Consider the following 22956-nt stretch of genomic DNA (forward strand, 5'->3'; position numbering starts at 1 on the left):
AGAATACTTGATATTTAGGACAGTGCCTGATATATATTTGCCAAATGATTAAGAATCCCCTAAATTGAACTTTCATTTTGTAAAATAAGGTTCCTCAGAAAAATGTTTTCAATAGTTAGAGTAGGAAAAGTGGCTAAATAGAAAATAACATTATAATGTTATCATTTAGAATGTACTTTGCCTTTCCAGAAATCAGTATGCACACATTTGTTGTGTGAAAGCAGAAGTACCTTCCTCCATGCTGGGAAAACCAGTAGTCTTATGTCCACAACAAAAGCAGTAATAAAACAAGCATCACCCCCTATTAAACATCAGTTTTCAGAAGGGGTAAATAAATACTATAATTGCTTAAGGACCTTATATAAGAAATACGTGTATATAAGTAAATGTAGACCAAGAAAAAATAATTTTCCCGCCATCCTTCATAGTTCTTAGATGGATTGGATCCCTGTAATTACAAAAAGACTTTTATTTATTTATTTATTTTTGGTAGTACTGGGGATCTAACCCAGGACCTTATGAATGGTAGGCAAACACTTTGCCACTGAACCTTATCCCCAGCCTTAGAAGATAGATTAAAAAAAAGAAGTTTATTACCATGAATATAAGGGAGGTTCCCAGGAAAAATGAGTAAATATGGAAGAGGTGGCTTAGAACTCTAACTTATGTAGCATCTTCAACAAAAAAAGGTGCCTTTTGAATTAAGACATAGGAAAAGGACTTTGAGTCTTGATGGTCAGCAAATTGTTGGAAGGCAAATATATTGTAGATAAAAGCTAATTAGTAAAGTTGTCATCTAGATGTCTCTGCTGCTGTTTCTAGGTTGGTAAGGGTTCTAGAATTATCTTTGGTGACCAGCCTTTGTCCTTCTTCGTAGAGAGGGAAGGTAGAACTCCTCCATAAATTTATTTTCTGCTTTTAGGCAAATAGGTGGAAGGCAAGGAGCTTTTATCTATTTCTCAGTTGCTTTCAACTCAAAATAATCCATATGCCAAAGTGGCATGTTTTGGGGCAGCGTATTCTGTTACTCTTGGTGCCAGGTGTTACACAGTGCATATGTATTAAAGAATTACATATAATGTAATTAAAGAATGGTATTTTTGTGAACCATCAGAATCCATTTTTACCTAAATTTTTATAAGAATACCCATGCCAATAGTCTCAAGGAAATTTCTGTCAAGAAGTTGTTAAAAATAGTGTTTTGCACATTCATCAAATAGGCTATTACCTGAATTATTCTTGTGGGATGAATTAATTGAAGCATGAGGGTTTGTGTGTGTGTGTGTATGTTGTGTTTCTGGTGATTGGACACAGGACCTTGAGCATGCTAGGCAAGTGCTCTACCATTGAACTATACCCCAAACCCCATGAATATTTAAAAGTTCTTCTGAGCAGTGTTTTGAAACTCAGGAACTAATATCAATTAGGAGTAATTTTACCCACAGAAAAGTCTTAATTGTCTTTTTGAGTCTGCTGTGAGGTTCTAGGTCATTGGTAGAAGAGTTATTAAGTTATTTTGAGGGTGGCTTCAATTTCAGAGTTAATTCTAAATGGAAAGGGATGTTGGTCACTACTCTCTCTTCTAAGATATCAGAACCATTCAAATAAGGGAAGATAAATGGACAACTTAACTTGTTAATCCACCCTGTAATTTCCCTTTTACTTTTAATGAAGAAAAATTTATTGTTTGCTTTTATTTTAAAAAAGATTTTCAGTCTCAAATGTTTTTAAAATTATTTTTCTGGAAGGTGGTACTTTTTTTTTTTTTTTTTTTTTTGGTTAGTACTGGGGATTGAACCCAGGTACACTCTACCATTGAGCTATATTTCCAACTCTTATTTTTTATTTTTATTTTGAGATAGGGTCTTGCTAAGTGGCCCAGGCTGGCCTCCAACTTATTGTCCTCCTGTCTCACCCTCCTGCTTATAGGTTCCTGCCTCCATAACTAGCTAAAAGGTGCACTTTTTACTGATGGCTGCATATTCTTGCTGAATAGTAATTAGATAACTATTACTTTGTTTCACTTTGATTAATACCACAATTCAGTAATAACTACAAAGACAAGAATTGTTAATAGTGTTTCTTCTTGAGTAGGAATTGGATCTAGAATTTAATAGAGCCCAAACATTTTTATTTAACTAGCTTCCTTAACCCACTCTTTGTGGTTGTCAGGGGTGGAACAGCTATAGAAACTTAAATTGAGCAATAAATATACCACTTATGGCAACTTTGAAATGATATTTGAATATTCTGTTCCCAGAATTGAAAACTTGGAACTTAATGGAATAAGTTTACTAAGAGAAGGAAAAATTAATATGGAATGCCTCCCAGGTTTTAGATACCAGGTTTGTCTTGTATAATCCTCATAACAAACCTGTGAGGTGGATGTCATTAGTCTTCTTCCTATTCCAGAAAATAGTGGAGTAAAGCAAGAGCTAAAATTTATTTCCAAGTTTTCCTTGTTCTAAAATATCCATTAAACTGTAGCACCCTGCCTCCCAGTACATAGATCCAGAAATGCTATTGCTTGGGTTATGATAGTGTTTAGTTACTTTGAATACTCTCTAAACTTAATTGTTTTTATTTATTTATTTATTTTTGGTACCAGGGTTCGAACCCAGGGGTACTTAACCACTGAGCCACATCTTCAACCCTATTTTTTTTATTTTGAGACAGGGGTCTTGCTAAGTTGCTTAGGGCCTAAGTGACCGAGGTTGACTTTGAACTCACATTCCTCCTGCCTCAGCCTCCCCAGCCACTGGGATTACAGGAGTGTACTACCACCCTGACTCTTTAAACTTTTTATTATGGAAAATCTCAAATACATTGAAAAAGAGAATGTTTAATGAACACCAGTGTACCTATCACTCAATTTTAGAGGTCGAATCTTACTTTTCTGCTTCTACTCTTCTATTCATTGATGATTTTGAAGCAGATCTTAGCTATATTGGTTCCTCTGTTTTTCATTCTGTATTATTGAAAAATAAGGACCCTTTTTGACATGATCACAATACCATGAGTTAATCACCTATAAAACCTAACTAATTCCTGAATATTGTCAAATACCTAGTCAGTTCCTTTAACTACCCCTTATAGTGCTTTTAAAAAACAAGGCACTAGAGTCCTTTTTATAATCTCCTTTAATCAACATATAAATTTCTGATATAAGAGGTTAGAAGATTGACTAAATCCTCTACTTTGTCAGTATTGGGACCAGGGATACACTGAGGTAATTAGTCTACTGTGTCTACTAGACAAATGTTTTCATTGTGCTTTTCCATCATATGATTGATTCACTTGGAAGAACCTTAAAAAATACTACACCATCTAGATTGTCCCCTTTATAGGTCTTGAGTGATTTGTAGTGATATGTAGCTTTTATGATTTTGGCAGGAAAATAAACAAGAAGGGATGGATGAAGGAAGCAGTAGGTACCAGAAATAAGAATATAGAGAATGTAGAATAAGGATAAAGAATGACACAGATAGCCTTGGGTTGCTGGGAATACCAGTTTTCAGTATGACTTTAGGTCTCATCTGTTTGCTCTATTCAGCAGATACTGTCTGCTGTGAGCCAGGAATGGTTCTAATCTTTGATTGTAAGTCAATGAGCAAACTAGACAAAGATCCTCGTGAGGTTTATCTGTAGTAGGGATAGTGGTCACCTGACAATGACAGAGTTATGCTTCTGGTCATGCAGCTTTGTGATGCTTCTCTGAGGGAAAAATTCCATTCTTAGTCATTACAGTTATAATGTAAACGTCCTAAAATCCGAGAAGCAAATCTGTTTTTCTGATTTGAAGGTGCCAGTGATGATGCAGTTAGCTGTTCAGTGATGCTGGAAGTCCTTCGTGTCTTGTCAGCATCTTCAGAATCCTTACAGCATGCTGTGGTATTTCTCTTCAATGGTGCTGAAGAAAATGTCTTGCAGGTGAGAACTGTTTTAAATACCATTATTATTATTTGAATAATAATGAGAATAATAACAATAACACTTATGCATTTTTATTATTCATTTGAGTAGTATTATAAAAAGGTATGCAAAAGACATACTATAACTGATGTTAACATGTTCAGTATCTGAAGAACTCAACTCAGAATAGTTCATCTTGGCAGTGTTTGATTCTTATGAGAGTCATAATTCTTATGATGCTAATTACTTTTATTCAGTTTTCTTTGGAGTTTCAGAGATGTTTTCAGACGGGCGTATAGCATGAATGCCCCGCCATAAGAATCGTCTCTTCCCTACTTCTGTTCTCTTCTTTCTTTTGCACAGCCTCACACTTGCCAAGGATGTTGTTTGGCACCACTCATGGTGATCAGCCTGCTTTTCTGATAGATGACTTTCTAAAACTCAACATACTGAACACAGCAATTAGACATAGAGAAACAAAGATGTCTTCAGAGACTGCCTTTGAGAAATGATTTTTTTTTTGTTCTTATATTCTTTACCTCATGAATATAACCATTCTGTGCTTTAAATAACTACAGTAAAAACTTTGCTGAGATCATTTAACCTATATTTACTTTCCTTCTCATTAAGGCCAGTCATGGTTTTATTACTCAGCACCCCTGGGCCAGCCTGATTCGTGCATTTATTAACCTGGAGGCAGCTGGTGTAGGAGGGAAAGAACTTGTGTTCCAAACAGGATGCAAGACTGTGTACTATTTTAATGCAATTCCGAGTTTTTTGAAAGTGGAAAGTTTTTGAACTTAAGTAATTCCTTAAACAATACTTTTTTTTTTTTTTTTTTTTTTTTTTCGTTTTTTTGTTTGTGCTCAGCAAGTGCTCTTATCACTGTGGAATATACCCACCCTCTTTGATGAACAGTATCTTGAATGAGCATTCTTACTAGAATATAAAAATGTATAAATTGCTTAAGTTTTCACAGTTGATAAATGGCACAGCAGACTTGAATATAGGCAATTCAGGTTCAGAGAGTTTATTTTTATCACTAACCAGAATGTCATGTAGGTAGTGAATGTTCTTTTTATCCATTATGGATGATTATGATATAAATAATTTTAAACGAGAATCATTTCATGAATTAAAATGAGGAAATTTACCTGTATTTAAGGGATTTAAATTTATCATTGAAATAATTTGAATATAAAAAGAAATCCAGTAATTTTTAATCCACCAGAGAAATATTTAAAAATTTTATTATTATTATTATTATTATTATTTTTTGGTACTGGGGATTGAACTCATGGGTACTTTATTACTGAGTTACATCCCCAGTGCTTTTAATTTTTTTTTTTTTTTTTTGACACAGGGTCTCAAAACTATGTTGCCTAGGGCCTTGCCAAGTTGCTGAGGCTTCTCCTCAGACTCCTGAGTTACTGGGATTACAGGGTGTGCCACCATACCCAGTGAAATATTTTAAATAAGGATAACAAGATACAGTTGATAAATATCAACTTAATTATCATCTCTCTTAATTCAAAACTCATAGGTTGACTTAGTCAGGGTCTACTAAAATCTGACACTGGAAGTTCCATGCCTTTTCCCTGCTCTGTTAGAAATTTTGGTTGTACATTTTATCCAGACAAAACATTTGCCTTAAGTTTTAATATTGAGTACTGTGTTGGGTGAGATTGGTGAGAGACATGGTATTAAGTTATATTAAATGCTAGGTATGTTTTTGTAGCCTGAACAGTACCATACTTATTGTTCATCAAACTTACTTTAAGTTTTTATGCTTCAAAATGGATATGTTTTTTTACTTCAGCTAAGCCTTTGAGAATCTCAAGGTCATAAGGTTAAAAGCAGCAAGGTTTTTACTCTCTTTTCAGCTCTCACATCTTATTGCTTCCTCTTCATCTAACTAATAAGAAGCTGGACTCTAACATAGGAGTAAGTAGTTACTACATTTTATTCATGCCCTCTAGGATGTCATTCAGGGTAGGACGAAAGCATTCAACTCTGGCTAAATCAAAAAGCAGTAGGAGAAAAATTGTAAACAAAGAGGACTCTGAGTCTTTCCTCTTGTGAAAATCTCAGGGCTTCACATGGGCAGCAGCATGTCTGTATTTTTTCCTTGTCGTAAGTATACTGTATGCTATGTGCCTTTATATTCATGCTTGTAGTTATTATCACAGCACCTTGTCCCCATACTCCTATCCAGGTATAAATCCAGTTTTATATGCTAGTCTGTAGCTTTCCTGAATTTTTTTCTGTATGTATATATATTAGCATATTCTACAAATATATAGCATAAACAGTGAAAGCACATTTACCTAGGGTTAGTCAGGTTCAGTCCCAAGGCATTTCCTTTATTTATTTATATTAATTTACTCACTGTTGTTAGGTCTCACTAGCCCAAAGTCTTTACTCTTGACTTAATGTATATATTTTAGTTAAAAATTCTGCAGCTACCTGAATTAGCTAGTCCATAGCTTTAGAAATAATTAAACATTTTCTGGAAGGCTATAAATAAAGTTACTAATGGTCACAATTAGGTAGTGGGGATTTGCTGTGGAACTAGGTAGTTGTGCCTGGAGTGGAGAAGGGAGCAAAATGTAAAAAAACAGTTTGAGATCTACCTTACTTCATGAAATTAAGACCAGAATTGTCACTACCCACTTTACTTATATCCTTTATGGTTTCTGAATTGTTTAAAAAAGTTTTGCACTGCGTATGTTACTTAATAATAAAGTAAAGGGGCTGTAGTTGTGGCTCAGTGGTAGAGTGCTTGCCTAGCATGTGTGAGGCGCTGGGGTTCAATTCTCAGCACCATATATAAATAAAAGATAAAATAAAGATCTATCAACATCTAAAAAGTATTTAAAAAAATAATAAAGTAAAAAGTGACTTAAAGAACTCAGTAGCAGAATATATATATATTGTATATGTATATCATTTAAATGTTTTACTCATTCTAAAACCTCATATTTCTAATACTTTTCTGAAGGATCATCAACAAAAGACTTGGATGAAGTATTCCCCCCCTTTTTCTGAAACTTTATACTGTTTCCCTTCCTCCCAGTTTTGGAGCTTATTTTTGTGACTAAACTACATACCTGAAAACTTCCTGGATACTTTCTGACATTCCAGTACCTTTCCCAGTATTGCTTTCACTTCTGATCCCAGTGGCCTACGAAGACTAGCTTCTGTAGTATGTCTTTCTGAAGCTAGTTAGTGTTGTTTCCATGTTTAACTAAAAGAGGATAAATCCTCCCCACCCCCCTGCCTGCCCCCTGACATTTGGAATTGTGCTTGAAAGCCTAAGCCAGATGACTCTGTCCTTTGCGTTTTAAACAAGTTTTTCTGTGTGGTAATACATGCCCTGTCCTGGAAACTTTTCAGTTAAAACAATCTGTACTCTTTAGTTTCATTGTCACTTCAGAGAGATGTTTATTTGGGGGTTTTTAGTGACTAGAATAATCATTACTACTAATTTTTTTTTTAAAAGGGCCAGAAAGGCTGATTTATCAGATCAGTGATTTAATGAGTTGGGAAGACTTGATTTAATAATTGTGGATTTGTTATAAAGTCCAACCTTTTAAAATTTAGATAGATTAGTTCAGTAATATAAGTTCCTTATTGAAAAAAGAATTTCAATACTACCAACTTTGAGCGCAAGAGAGTTCATAAACAAAAGGATCACAGAATCTTTTATTTTCTCTTGTGAAAATATTCATGTTTCTGTGTCCTACCACCCAGAGCAAACCAATGTAATTTAGTCTACATCCTTTTGGAATACCTTAGTGTGTGTATGTATATATTTGGTGTATATAATAAAAAATAGGATCATACTCTGCTTTATCTTTCTTTAGAATGCATCCTTTTTTTTAAAAAAATGGAGCTTTATTGAGATATAATTCACAGACCCCATAATTGCCATTTTAAAATGTAAAATGGAGTGGCTTTTAGGTATATTCACAAGAGTTGAGTGATTATCATCATAATTTAAAAAGTATTAATCACCCTGAAAAAAACCCCTGTCCTTGTTAGTATTCATTCCCATTTGGCCTAAATACAGGCAACTACCTATCAATTTTCTCTTTCTACACATTTGTCTGTTCTAGATATTTCATATTAATGGAAGCAGATAACATGGTGTCTTATATGTGGCTTTTTTTCCTTAGTATGTTTTTGTTTCATCCATATTACAGCATGTATTAGTACTTCATTTCTTTTAAATGACTGAATAACCCATTGTATATGGATCTATCACATTTTGTTTATTCTTTCATTTGATAGACATTAGAGTGTTTCTACTCTTAGGTTATTATGAACACTGCTGCTGTCAACATTCATGTGGAAGTCTGTGAGCACATTATTTCCATTTCTTTTGTGTAGATATCTAGGAATGTGATTCCTGGGTCATATGGTATGTTTATGTTTAACTTTATAAAAAAATGCCTAAGTAATTACTAAGTATTACTAAGTGCCTAAACTAAGTAATTAAGAAGAATTGTAAATTCATGTAACAGAAAGAATTTTTTTTTTAAAATTTTAGAGTGGCAAAAAAAGTGAGTAAATGATAAGAATGTAGCTAGCTGATGTGTATAGAGAAACAGACATCTTTTACACCTTTGGTAGAAATGTAGAATGATGTATTTTGGCAATATGTGTTACTTTTTTTTTTTTTTTCCCCTTGGGTACTGGGGATTGAACCCAGGGATGCTTGACCACTGAGACATGTCCCCAACCCTTTTTATTTTTCTTTAGAGACAGGATCTTGTTAAATTGCTTAAGGACTTTGCTAAGTTGCTAAAGCTAGCTTTGGACTTGTGATCCTCCTGCCTTGGTCTCTGGAGTTGGGGATTACAGGCATGTGCCCGCATGCCTATGTATTACTTTTTTTGTGTTGTTGTTTTTAGATATACATGACAGTAGGGTATATGTATTACTTTTGAAATGTAGATTCTTTTGTCTAACTGGTCCATTTCTGGGAATTTATTTTATAGAAATAGTTGACATGGACACATAGAGCTAAGTATTATATAGTATTTTTTTTTTTTTTTTTCTTTTTTTTGGTACTGGGGATTGAACTTAGGGGCACTCCCCAGCCCTTTTTTTGTGTGTGTTTTATTTAGAGACAGGGTCTCACTGAGTTGCTTAGGACCTTGCTGTTCCTGAGGCTGGCTTTGAACTCTCTATCCTCCTGCCTCAGCCTTCCAAGCTGCTGGGATTACAGGTGTGTACCCGCCACCGTGCCTGGCTTCTTCATTTTTTGAGAGGAGGTTTTACTGTGTTGCCCAGGCTAGCCTGGAAGTTACCATCTTCCTGCTTTAGTTTCCGAAGTAACTGGGATTATAAGCATGTACCACCACACCTGGCGTGGCTTTTTATTAATGAGTGAAACAACTTCAAGGTTCATGAGAGTAGGAGACTGGCTATAGATGGTGACTTAAATTTTTAATTCTCTTAAGTTCTTTTTTGTTTTTCATCATTCATTTTCCCTTCTCTACAGAAATGAACTCTTTCTCCCATCTTAAAGAAAACCACTTTTCCTTCCAACCTCAACCTACTGCCTTATTTCTCTGATCATCTACTGCAAAATTCTTTGAGACTGATCTATAATTGTTTTTTTCCAAGTGTCTTTGCTTCTGCTTCTGTCAGCTTTAACCTTCCCACCAAAACTGCTCTTGTTAATAAGGTCACTGTGGCATAGTCAATGGCCAGTTTTCAAGCCTTCTTTTTTGGCTTCATTAATAATATTTGCTATTTTTGCTTCTTATTAAGATTTCCTTTTTGTTTCTTTTGGGTGCCATTGCTACCACCCAAAGGCGGAAAGTGGTAGAGCTGTGGGACTGATGTGGCTCTGCTTTCTCTCCATTGTAGGCAGCTTTGACTTTTCATTCTTCTATTGAATTCTAGCTCCCTTTAACAACACACATGCCTATACTTTTTGCATGAAAAAAGTGACTCATATATTCTTCTGGTACTGGGGATTGAACCTAGGGGTGCTTTACCACTGAGCTACATACACAGTCCTCTTAAAAAAATATATATTTTTTTGAGATAGGGTCTCGCTAAGTTGCTGAGAGTCTCTATCCTTCTGCCTCAGTCTGTCGAGTCACTGGGATTATAGGTGTGGGCCACTGTGTCAGGCAGGGGCTTATTCTTTAAAAGTATTTAACAGATACACACAACCTGGAAGCATGGTAGGATTTAGATGATGGCAGGACATAGAATGCAAATTGAAAATGTTTCTAAATGTGTCTGGCACCTTTCTCTTAGGATAACTAGGATAAAAGCTTTTAGGGGGAGGTGAGATATGGGAGTGATGAAGAGCCGAGGTTCTGTAATTAAAAGACATAAGCTCAAACCTCACAACCTTAGTGGCAGCAAGCTCTAAGCACTGAACTTTGGACAAGTTATATAACTGCTTCAAGCTATAGTTTCTCATCTGTAAACTGGGATACTGTTTGTACCTACCTCTTATGATTAATAACCATGTAGTATAAAATCTTCAGGTATATCATGTAAGCACCACCCAGATCAAGGCAGAGAATTTCTCATTTAAGGGGCTCCCTTTTGTTTATATCGTGGGGATGTTACTCAGGAGCTGAGCGGTCTTCGTCTACCAGTCTCCCCAACCTCCCTTTTTATACTGAAAGTTTACCTGTCCATGACCTATAGACTTCAGTGGATGATCCATGAAAAGCTGGAGTAGGGCTAGAATACTTGGATATTGCAGTGAAATCTCTATATTGGGTTAGAGACGAGATAGTGAATCTTTAAAACTGTAAATCCCTTTCCTACTAATGGGTCTTGTGTTTTTCTCAAGTAGTTTTTATTGTTGAGAGCATAAAATGAAATTTTAAGATTATCTTTTGGTATCTTTATTTCATCTCTTATTATATTGTAAGAAAAACTCACAGCTTAGTGAATTTAAAAAATGCAATATAATTATGTAAGCACCACCCAGATCAAGGCAGAGAATATGATAAGTACCTTGTGGCCCTTCCCAGACATTTCTGCCTCCAGAGGTTATGAACATATCAACATAACTTGATTTAATTTTACTTGTATTAGAACTTTATATAAGTCAAATCATATTGCTTTTTGTGTATGACTTTTTTCACTCATCATTCTGCTATGTTTTGTTTAGCAGTAGTTCATTGTTTTTCATTGCTGAATAAGTGTACAACTATCTATTCATTCTACTGATGACATTCATTTGTTTCCAGTCTTTGCATCTTATGAATGGTGCTGCTCTAAGTGTCTTGTAAATGTGTTTTGGTACACATGTATATGTATGTGCATTTCTGAATAGAATTGCTGAGTTATAAGGTATGCATGTGTGTGACTTTGGTGGAGGTTTTTGGTGTATAACATCAAACTTTGATGCAATGTCCTAAATAATTAACAAATTGAATCCAGCAGTTTATACATACAAAAAGATACTTTCCAGCCAAGTTGAGTAATGAGATGATTTATATTTGAAATATTTGAAAATCTATATAATTCACTGCATTATCAGAATAAAGGAGAAAAATGTCACTTGGTAATCTCAGTATATCAGTAAGTAAAGAATAGGGATATCTTCTATAACAATACATTTATCACATTTAACAAATGTAACATAATATAAAACTATTATCTAGTGAAATGTATTTTCAGTTTTCTCCAGGCATTCTAACTGTCTTAATAGTTTTTGTTGTTTTAATCTGGGTTCCAATCGAATATCAAGCATAACATTTTATTATAATGTATTATTAAATATACATAGTCATTGTATAACACACATTGTATAACACACAAAGTGTAAAAATTATTATAAGGTAAATACCCTTCTAACTCTGCCTCATGACCAAGTGTAGTCTCTTGCCACTCTTCCCCAGAAATTTTTCACTTCTTCCTCTTAAATACAGTTCCTTCCTTCCTTTCATGCTAGAGATCAAACATAGGACCTTCCTCATGCTAAGCAGGCATTCTGAACTTTAGTTCCCTCCCATCTAAGAGTAATTATTTTGATGTTAGTGATGATCACTTTTAAATTTCATGGTACAATTTTACCTGTTTTTCATTATAATTTTAGTTACCAATATCTAATTATAATACTAATAATGGTTTAATTATAATAGTGTTTTGATTTTTTTAAAAATATTTTTTAGTTGTCAGTGGACCTTTATTTTATCTATATGTGGTGCTGAGAATCTAACCCAGTACCTCTACCACTGAGCTACAACCTCAGTCCTATAATAGTATTTAATGTAGGGTCTTGTATGTTTCCCAACTGTTGCTTTCTTTTTCCATTTGTATTTTTGTCCATAGTGCATCACATTTTGTCTTACTACTGATAATGTTAACTTTTCATCATTTGATTAAGGTATTTGCTAGGGTTTTTCAACTGTTGTTCTCTTTGTACAAATTGTACAAATTGTAGTAAGTACTTTGAGATTATGTAAATAAATATCCTATTTCTCACCAAACTTTGATCCTAATTTTAGTAATCACTGATAATTCTTACCCCAAGAAATTTTTACTACTTGTACTACCTACTGGGTTTTTTTTTCCTTCATCATTCTATCTATAATAAATAGTTGAAATTAAACTAGAAGGAAGGCTTTCCTTTCTCTCTTGTGTCTGTGTATTTGTTTCAGTATTTCATGTATTTTGTTTTGTAGACTACATGTATTACTGTCATTACTTTTTAATTTTATTTATTTTTAAGGTACAGGGGACTGAATCCAGGGGTACTGTACTACTGAGCTGTGTGTCCAGTTTTTTAAATTTATTTTTTAAAGTTTTGAGACAGGGTCTCCCTAAGTTGTCCAGTCAGGCTTTGAAATTGGAATCTGGCCTTAGTCTCCTGAGTCTGGGATTACAGGTGTGCACCACTGCACCTGGCTATTATTACCTTTTAAACATTGCTTCTGCTCAATTTTGTCTCCTGTTCTCTAGAACTATAGGTAATCATGCATTAGATAGACTTTTCAATGATCCCATATATTTCTTATGTACGTTTCTGTATATTCCATTCCTTTTTCTTTTTGTGCTTTTAGCATATTAATCATAATTATTAAAAGATCTATGTGTGATAACTCGAGTATGAATCTTCTGTGTGCCTGTAGTGCTCTTCCCCCTTTTTGTCATTTTTAAATGAGGATAACCTGTTTATAAAGCTATGAAGACAATATTCCCAGATACCCTGAAATAGTTATTTTATCTGTGAAACCAATGTATTGCTAAGTTTTGTAATAGGAAGCCTAAAATCTCAGTGAAACAATAGCAAAGGCTTATTTTTGTTCATGTCACATTTTCATTTTTGGATATCTGCAGTAATATTCCATGATTATTATGTTCCATGTGTCTTATTCATTCTGGGATCCAGGCTGAAGGAGAGGCCACCATCAGGGATGTAGTGACCTATGGCTAAAGTTAGCAGAATGGAATGACTTTTAGGTTGCCTGCTGTGTTGAGGGTTATGTCATTCCTGCTCACACTCTGCTGGCCAGAGCAAGTCATGTGGCCAAGAGGATGTACCTAATCCACAGAGAGGTATTACAAGTTATATGTACCAAGGTTAGGAATATGTATTTCTTTTTCAGGGATGGAAGAGTGAATAATTTGGAACAATAATGTACTTTATCCCATAATCCTAAAGAAAAACTCCCAATTTTGAAAAAGGTTGTTTATGTATGATTATTGAATACAGAATTATTAATTATGATAAATTATAAGCAGTAATAAGGAATTTTTTTGCTTATTCAGTAAAATGTTATAGGAATTATTAAAATGATTATTGTAATATCTAGCAACATAGGAAAATTGATACAATGTTAAGTGAAAGAGCTATGTACAAAGTATACCCTTTGACTCTGTACTTTGTTGCTGTGTATACACATTCATACATTAGAAAATTGAAGATATAAAATTGATACTAGTTATCTTAGGATGATAGACTTATAAATGATGTTTCCATTTTCAGACTTAAACTTTTTCTTTTTTTTTTCTTTTTTACAGTAGTGGGGATTGAATCCAGGGATGCTCTACCACTGAGCCACATCCCTACCCCTATTATTTTTTGAGACAGAGTCTTGGCTAAGTTGCCCAGGCTGGCCTTGAACTTGCAATCCTTCTACCTCAGCCTTCTGAGTAGCTGGGATTATAGGTTTGTACCACAACCCAGCTTCAGACTCAAGCTTTGTGTAGTGTTGTTATTTTATGATTTAAAGTAAGTTTATCTTTATAAAAGGTTATGTTTCATTCTAAAACTCATATGTATGTATGTGTGTGGTGTGTGTGTGTGTGTATGTATATATATTTAAATAAACGTTTGAAAATATAGAAAAGGGATTAAAAATAAATTTTGGATATATTTACAAAGCCACTACTGTTACTTTTTTGGGTATGTTAAAAATATTACTGCTATACCTGGGGATGTAGCTCAGTGATTGAGTGCCTGCTTAGCATGCCACTAGGGCCTGGGTAGAATCCTAGCACAGCTTCCCCCTCCAAAAAAAAAAAAAAAAAAAAAAAACAGAGAAAAATTAGTAATCTATGACAAAAGAAAAAAAAATACTAGGTTAACCTTGAATTGTGTTGTCATATTTCATTTCAGGTCCTGAAAATCCTTGGTTGGTTCAAGCTTATGTTACAGCAGCTAAACACCCTTTTGCGTCTGTGGTGGGTCAGGAGGTTTTTCAGAGTGGAATCATTCCTTCAGATACTGACTTCCGTATCTTCAGGGATTTTGGGAACATTCCAGGTATTTGTTAATGGTTATAGGCTATTGTGCAACACTGATTTATCAAAGGCAAGCTTTACCTCTTGAAAGATTATGAGTAAGCAACATTTTCTGAGAATATATTCTCTATGTGATTTGTGCCCTCTGACTCATTAAGTAGAGTTCTTAATGTTTTCCTTTTAAAACTTAATACTAATTTAAATGTTTGCCTGCTCTAGAATATATCATCTTGCCCACAATGTGACAGAAGAAACAGGGGGAACTATTTTAGCACTTCATTCCCAAAAGATGGTAATAGATTCTTCAGGGGTCTTTGACTTTCACTGTTGTCTTGCTTTGCCAACTCCCTTGGAGACTTACACAGTTATTTGAAGTTAAAATTTGGCTTTGGCCCAGCAAGGATATAGATGGCAACGTTTTGATGACTGCCCAAACTCAGTATTCCTACCTCCTGCTGTGTGACTTAATGCCTTCCTATGGAGTAGTATACTTCCTCAGTCATTATGTATTGAATTATGTACCATATATACAGAGTTTTTAAGAATGTAGAAGAGAATTTATATCATTCATTAATAAATGTGACAGAAGCATTCATCCCTTTGATGTTTTGTCTTTTAGGACTTTAATATGTTAAACAAATAGGCCTAAAGCAACATTGATATTTAAAACAAAATGACCTTTTTTTTGTTGTTTCTTTATGTCTTAGGAATAGACTTAGCTTTTATTGAGAATGGATATATTTATCACACCAAGTATGACACAGCAGACAGAATCTTAACAGATTCCATTCAGAGAGCAGGTTGGTATTCCAAATTCTACGTTCAATGTGCAATAAGATGAAATATTAGGGGACCTGTAAAACCTGTAAATATTATGTGGCCTGAGCATTAGAGAGGCAGTATGTGGTAGAAGGATAGGGATTTGAAATTGGAGAGATGAGGACTTGAATTTTAGTCCTGCTATCTGGTTAGCAGTTAAGAACATAGAATATTCATTGCAAGGATTTGCAAAGGGAGTTGATACAGGGTTATGGTAAGGTTACTGAGCAATAAATCTGTAGCCAAAGTGGGTGAAAAACTATAAATTGGGGGTGGCATTAGGACATAGCTGTGAGCAGCTTGCCCAGTGTAGAAAACAGTTACTTGGATTCATGATTTGGGTTGGGTAGTGCATGTAGGTGACAGGCTTAAAAGTCAGGGAGTTAAAGTGCTTTCTGGAAAGATCCAGAGTGAGAAGATACAAATCTGAGGCTGAGCCATAGAGTTGGTAGGATTTGGCCTACCAGAGAAAAGAGGATGTTCCAAGTAAGCACAACATGAGTGGAATATGTTTGTGTGTGGGATGCTGTTGGTGAGGAGGCTATCAGACTGGAATGGAAGTAGTATTTTCAAATAGAAATAGGGAGATGAGGTAAGTTTATAAGAGAAAAATTGTAGGCTTTTTAAAAATCAAGAAGATCCCAAAGGATGAGGAGTCATTGAAGTCCTGAGTTCATGAATAAACTCATTAAGACAGTTTTAAATGTTGCTGATCTGGCGATACATTGTGGATAGTGTGAAGGATCCAGGAGATGAACTGTTTGGACAGTGTTTCATGTGGAATGTAGAGGACATAGACTATGTTGACAAAAGATAGAAACAAAAGGGGAAGGATAGAAAATTAGATGCATTTAAAATGTAAATTCAGCAATACTTGACAAGTTGGATAGAAGGGATAAATCAGGTGGACAGCAGCAAAGATGACAAAGTATAAAGCCTAGCTGATGGGAAATGTGGTGCCATTGGCTACGGTGGGAGGTGGAAAATGATTCTTATTTATATTGGCAGTGGAGAGGGAAAGCAGTCCTTGAGTTCTGAGAGATAAGATGCAGGGGTCTTTGAACTAGCTTGATGAAACAAATTTGTGTTAGAGCTTTTTGCAAAACTGAATAGTTCTAATAGAAGACAAAGACTGCTTTCAAATTCAGAGGCAGGGAATATGGACCTTATTTGAAATTTAGTAAGAAAAATGGGGGTGAGCAGTAGGATGGTAGGAAACTGTCTATTCACTTCATACCAGTTCCTTCCTTCCTTCCTGCTTTCTTGCTCTTTCTCAGTGCTGTGGACGGAACCCAGGGTCTCATACATGCTAGGCAAGCATTCTACCACTGCACCACATGTGCCATCAGGGTCTTGAGACAGGGTCTTGCTGAGTTGCTGAGGCTGGCCTCAAACTTGTGGTTCTCCTGCTATAACCTCTGGAGTAGCTGGGATTACAGATGTGTGCACAGCTACTTTTTTTTTTTTTTTTTCTTTTTTGTGGTACTGGGGATTAAATCTAGGGGCATTCTACCACTGACCTACATCTCAGCCCTTTTATTTATTTATTATTTATTTATTTTTAATAGATGTAAATCCATAAAATTTATTGTCATATTTCGATAAAAGTTTCTTTATTTTTTGAGACAGGGTTTTGCTAAGTAGCTGAGTATGTTCTCAAACTTGGGTTCCTCCTGCCTCAGTTGCTAGGATTATGGATGTGGGTCACAGTGCCAGACTCCTAGCTAATTCATTATTCAAATAATAAGATAACTTATTTCTGCTTTACATGTAAATTGCTTTCAAATAGTTGATTCAACTTTGTTATCTTTCTTTACTAATAGGTGACAACATTTTAGCAGTTCTTAAATATCTAGCTACATCAGATATGCTGGCTGTGCTTCTGAGTATCAACATGGAAACATGGTCTTCTTTGATGTACTTGGCCTGTTTGTCATTGCCTACCCATCTCGTGTTGGCTCAATAATAAACTACATGGTGGTGATGGCTGTTGTTTTCTACCTTGGCAAAAAATTGTGGCAACCCAAACATAAGAGTAAGTATTTGCCTCTAAAACTGCAAATACTGTTGTAGGATTTGCTTAAAGTTGTTTTTAGTTACTATGCTTATATCTTTCCAGGACATTAAAATCTTAAGAAAAGGGGCTGGCGTTTTGGTTCAGAAGGAGAGCACTTGCCTGGCATGTGTGAGGCCCTGGGTTCGATTCTCAGCACTGCATATAAATAAATAAAATAAAAGATCCATTGACAATTTAAAAAAATTTTAAAAAAATCTTAAAATAATGCTTAATTTATATTATAAGAGATAGCTAAATAAATGTTAAATCGATATTGCTAATTAAGTATTAATTACTATTATTGCTAATATGATTGCTAATCGATATTGCTAATTAATTGATATTGCTTTTAAGTCTTGGTGAAGTACATTTTTACTCCATAAACGTAATCTATAAAGGTGTCACATAGGAGCTCTTAAAAAATGATTGTTGAAATTGACTTTTTTATTTTTTGCAATATTGGGGATTAAACTTAGATCCTTATGCATGTTAGGCAAGTGTTTACCACTGAGCTACACTCTCTGCCCTTTTTTATTTTATTTTGAGACAGTGTCTTGGTAAGTTGCCCAGACTGGCTTCCAGTTGTATTCTTCTTGCTTCAACCTCTGAGTAGCTGAGATTATACATTATATGTGTGCCTCCATGCTCTGTTTATAGATTTACTTTTAATGAAAAGTTTCATTATATAAAAAGTCTTTACCACACTGTCAACTAAGAGTATACTGTTCTGAAGTGTGAACAAATTATTTTGGTTAAATTGGTTCCTTCTCATTGAAATGTTTCTGTTTGAAATGTTTTTGAGACTAAGGTGTCACATACTGTTACAAAATAAAATATTTAGCAACAATTTAAATAATTTTTTATTATTAACTATTTTCCCATGCTATTTCCCTTTCTTTTGTTAGCTTCTTTTAGCCAAATTTTATATGGAACTTTACTATCCTGGTTAATATTTTGGTACACAAAGCATCCCTCAGGTGTTAAAATATTAAAACAAATTGCCAGGCACGATGGTACACACCTTAATCCCAGTGGACTCGGGAGGCTGAGGCAGGAGGATCACAAATTCAAAATAAGCCTCAACAACTTAGTGAGGCTTTGAGCAACTTGGTGAGACCCTGTCTCAAAATAAAAATCAAAAGGGCTGAGGATGTGGCTCAGTGGTTAAATGCCTCTGGGTTTAATACCCAGTTTAAAAAAAAAAAAAAAAAAAATTAAAACGACCTATTTCCCTAGTAAGGGTATATATGAATCTAGAAGATATCTGATTTGTTGATGATATTCTTTGATCTTTTTCCCAGTTCTAGTGTTTAATTAACAGTCCTCAACACTAGGACATTCCAGTAATTTTCACTCATGGTGGTGAATTTATAAACATTTGCCCCTTTAGCTTGCTAACTGGTTATGTAATTGACTTGATGAAGATAGTGACCTCAACTTTTTGTTTTCTCTTCATTAGCTGTTAACTACACGAAAGACTTCTTGTGTGGACTTGGCATCACTCTCATTAGCTGGTTCACTAGCCTTGTTACGGTGCTCATTATAGCAGTGTTCATCTCTTTATTGGACAGTCTCTCTCATGGTATAACCACTTCTATGTCTCCGTTTGTCTGTATGGAACTGCAGCTGTAGCCAAAATAATATTCATACATACCCTTGCAAAAAGATTTTATTATGTGGTAAGTGTTAGGCATATTTATTGATTTCTTTTTGCTGCTTTCAGGAAAAGAAGACAAACTCAAGTGGGATTCATTGTTTGGTCTTTCAAACTCTCAGAAATTGTTCAGCATGGTACAGAAAATGTTTCCACAACTGTGTTAATTTGCTAGAAGGTTTTTTATTCTAAGTTGTACAGAATTCAAATGAAAGCTGTGCCATAAACAGTGTTTAGGATGGTGGTGACAACAAGGCTTGTTTGTACAGCACTCTGTCTCTGTTGCATTTTCTGCAGTTTTGTAACTGTGCTCTAATAGCTACCAACCTGTCCTGGGCTCACCAGTTATGGTTGTTTGGATATCTCTGTTCTCCACTGAAATGTAAACTTCACGAGGGCAGAAATTGTTTTATTCATTGCTGTATTCCTGTGTTTAGGCAGTGTCTGACATACAGCATTAACATACAGCAAGTACTGTTGCATAAAAGTGTTGCACCTAAAGTTTTCATTTTTTTCTTTTACTTGTATGTTGCTGATGTAAAATTTTTAAGGCATGCATGTATGTTATCAGAGTTAAAGACACATTACTAATGGAAAAAGGGAAGGGAAATAGGGTTCCAAATGATTTATACAGATTTTAACAGAAAATATTGTCATAGTGTTATGGTTTCCACTGTGTAAATTTGGTAAAATGAGAATTAGGATTATGAAATAACATTACTAAAAATGAAGTACATTGAGAGTCATGGTTTCCGATTTTCTAAGTGTATTAAAGGGAAAAAAAATCTTAGCTCCTTTTTTCAAGATAACTGGTAGATACTGCTTTTTTTTGTTTGTTTTTTCCTTCAGTTTGTCTTGGTGGGGGGATTAGGAGATATGTAAGACTACAGTCCAGGAGCCTTCCACTAGGATGTCTGTTTTCTGAACCTTGGCCTGAGTTCAGTAAATGTTGTGAGAGGTCTGAGGAACCCGTCCATGTTATCAGGGCCTATCGAAGAAAGTTCTTTGAGGATAGCCATCTGCTACAGTTGAGCTCATGTTTTTGTCTTAGTGGTTTGGTTTCCAAAAGAATCATACCATGGGGCTTAGTTTCCCATCTTATTCTTGGTGCTGGTGTGTATAACCAGAGTATAGTGAATATTATTGATTGGGGCAGGAGTGGGATAGAAAGCTTAATAAGAGTCTATTTACTTTCACTAATTTCAATGGTCTGATCATAATATTTGATGCTGAAAACACAATGGAAGAATAATGTATTTCATTTTCATTTCACTGATATTCTTTAAGCACTCAGTGGGCATGGTATCATACTGCTGCATGGTGATGTAGAGATTCATGAGAATGTGATTTGTTTTCTTTGAGGAGCTCAGTTTTATTTGGGAATAGATGGGAACTATGATTGCAGTCCATTGTGGGACAAGGTGAAATAGAGTGACAATACAAACGCTAGAAGAATACAGGGCAGAAGAGATGAATTTTGCTTGTAGAAGTCATGAAGGAAGTCATGACATTTGATGAGGTTTTTGAAGCATGAGTTGAAGTTTACTAGATAGTGAACAGGTGATGAGCACACAAAGATGGGAATGACCTGATAATTTGGGTCACCGTAAAAAGTCCAGTGTGGTGAAGAGAATATTACAGCATAATGACTGAAAAGTTGGCCAGTGTGAAGTTGGAGCATGACCCTAAAAATCAATGTGACCACCATTAAAATTTTCTTAGCAGAACAGAGAAATTTTGTGATTTAGGAAGAAAATTCTGATTGACAGTATATATAGTGGATTGGAATAAGGCAGGAGTGGTAGTGAAAATAGAGGTGATGATAAAAATAGATTTGAGGGATATTTGTTTTATTTTTGGTAGTTTAGGCACTTACTGTAAAATATTTCAGTTATTTCAGTTTTCATTGCTTAGCTCTTTGATGTTTGAGTGGCAGTTTCAAATTGAATTCTCAGAATCATTTCCTTTTTTTTAAATGCCAAGTCTCTGATCAACACTGTTGAACACCTAAGTCTTCAACAACTATAGCCTATCTTCTTTTGCAAGAGGGAGTTGTCAAATGAACCACATTTCTTTGGGAAACATATGCCAGGAAATCTTGAACTCTGGAAGGTAGGGTCCCTTAAACAAACATGCTCTAGGATAAACAGAAATGAGAAGGCAAAAAGAAACTTAAAGATAGGTATTTTCATTTTGGTAATTATGCACTGTAATTATAATTTTTTGTTTGCATTAATAGAATCCCTCTTGCACTCACTTTTAAGTATAAGTTCATAAGGAAACCTTCTAAAGAGTGCAGGTGCTGTATAGGAGTCCTGGGACTTCAAGTCTCACGAAAATGGTGGTTCAAATTTTATAGTGTGAAAACATCAGTAATACAAGAAGGGGCAAAGTGATAAGTTGGAATAGAAAAGACTCAGGAAAATCAAGGCAAACCCAACGTGGCTATTGCTTCAAAGGGCATGCAGTTTTCCAAGTGTGCTGTTGGTGGTGCTGCAGCAGTTGATAATATTCCTTGGTAGGTCAGGTCATTTCTCTAGTTTGCCTGAACAGTTTTTGGAAGTTGCCATGAACAGGAAAAGCTTAGAAAAATGACTGTTTGCAGGAGATACCTTTCTTAATTCTGGAAAATTTCCAAAGGTTTTATTTGCCTGGTGGAAGAAAAGCACAGATTAGATACGAGGAATAGTGCTTTCACTTCATCTTGTTAAATTGCCCTTTCCTATGCAGCAATAATTTATTATTCCTGGTAGGAGGGACCTTTATCAAGTTTTTCAGTTTAAAGAATAGACCCTGCTTAAACAAAATGTAGCTCTCTGAAGCAATAGAAGTTGTATCATAATAAGGATCTTATGAATGACTCATGAATGAGACTACTAGTTATTATTATTGTTTTTTTTTCTTTCAGACTGCCAATGACCAGTATCTGGGAGAAGTGTTCTTTGACATCTCATTGTTTGTGCATTGTGGTTTTCTCATAACCCTACTTATCAAGGACTTTGCTCTGCATTCATCAGTGCAGTCTGGGTAGCGTTTCCATTGCTCACAAAGCTTGCCTGCAAAAGGACTTTAAACAGCATGGTAGGGTATTTTTAGTTTTAATACAAATGGGGAAAATACCTTAAAATATATAAAACTTTCAGAAACTATTTTTTTCTTTCTTCTTTTTTTTTTTTTGTCTTATTGAATAGGCTTTTCAAGTGGTTACTATCTTTTAAAAATTTCATACCACTACAGTGAATCAAAATGCAGTCTGTAAAAAATAAAAATTTAAAAAATTTCATACCAGGCAAATTTTTATTTTATACCTTATACCCCCAACCCATTAGCATGTTTATGAACACATACTAATATATTACCTGTATATTTAAATACTTAGGTGTATTTTATCTTGAGTGAAAGTGTCTTGTCTCAGTAGACAACATGTACCTAAAGGATAAGATTACAGCTAATCTAATTTGTTAGGTGCCAAGACGTACTAGTACTAAAATCTGCATCTCACTTACAATTCATAGATAAATGTTTTATTTCTCTTTTTGCCCCTAGGTGCCCAAGGAAAATTTCTTGCCCTTTACCTTTTAGGGATGTTTATTCCTTATCTTTATGCACTGTATCTCATCTGGGCAGTATTTGAGATGTTTACTCCTATCCTTGGGAGAAGCGGTTCGGAATACCACCTGATATTGTGCTGGCATCCATTTTGGCTGGTTGTACCATGATTCTCTCTTCCTATTTTGTAAGAAAAAAATGTTTCTTTTTCTTCTTTATTTTTATGTGAGAA

The 22956-nt window shown here is 34.8% G+C and overlaps 1 protein-coding gene across 1 annotated transcript in view; it reads left to right on the plus strand.

Annotated features, from left to right (window-relative positions):
* Positions 1 to 22956, plus strand: part of Ermp1 (endoplasmic reticulum metallopeptidase 1) — a 43620-nt gene that overhangs the window by 2635 nt on the left and 18029 nt on the right. Inside the window, 13 exon segments of the mRNA XM_053743300.1 lie at positions 3803 to 3930; positions 4543 to 4648; positions 14522 to 14668; positions 15354 to 15446; positions 17289 to 17339; positions 17342 to 17500; positions 18981 to 19079; positions 19082 to 19200; positions 22084 to 22156; positions 22159 to 22224; positions 22227 to 22256; positions 22722 to 22844; positions 22847 to 22911. Coding sequence (XP_053599275.1) covers positions 3803 to 3930; positions 4543 to 4648; positions 14522 to 14668; positions 15354 to 15446; positions 17289 to 17339; positions 17342 to 17500; positions 18981 to 19079; positions 19082 to 19200; positions 22084 to 22156; positions 22159 to 22224; positions 22227 to 22256; positions 22722 to 22844; positions 22847 to 22911 — 1259 coding nt within the window.

Source organism: Sciurus carolinensis, chromosome 14, assembly GCF_902686445.1.
Source record: "Sciurus carolinensis chromosome 14, mSciCar1.2, whole genome shotgun sequence".
Lineage (NCBI taxonomy): Eukaryota > Metazoa > Chordata > Mammalia > Rodentia > Sciuridae > Sciurus > Sciurus carolinensis.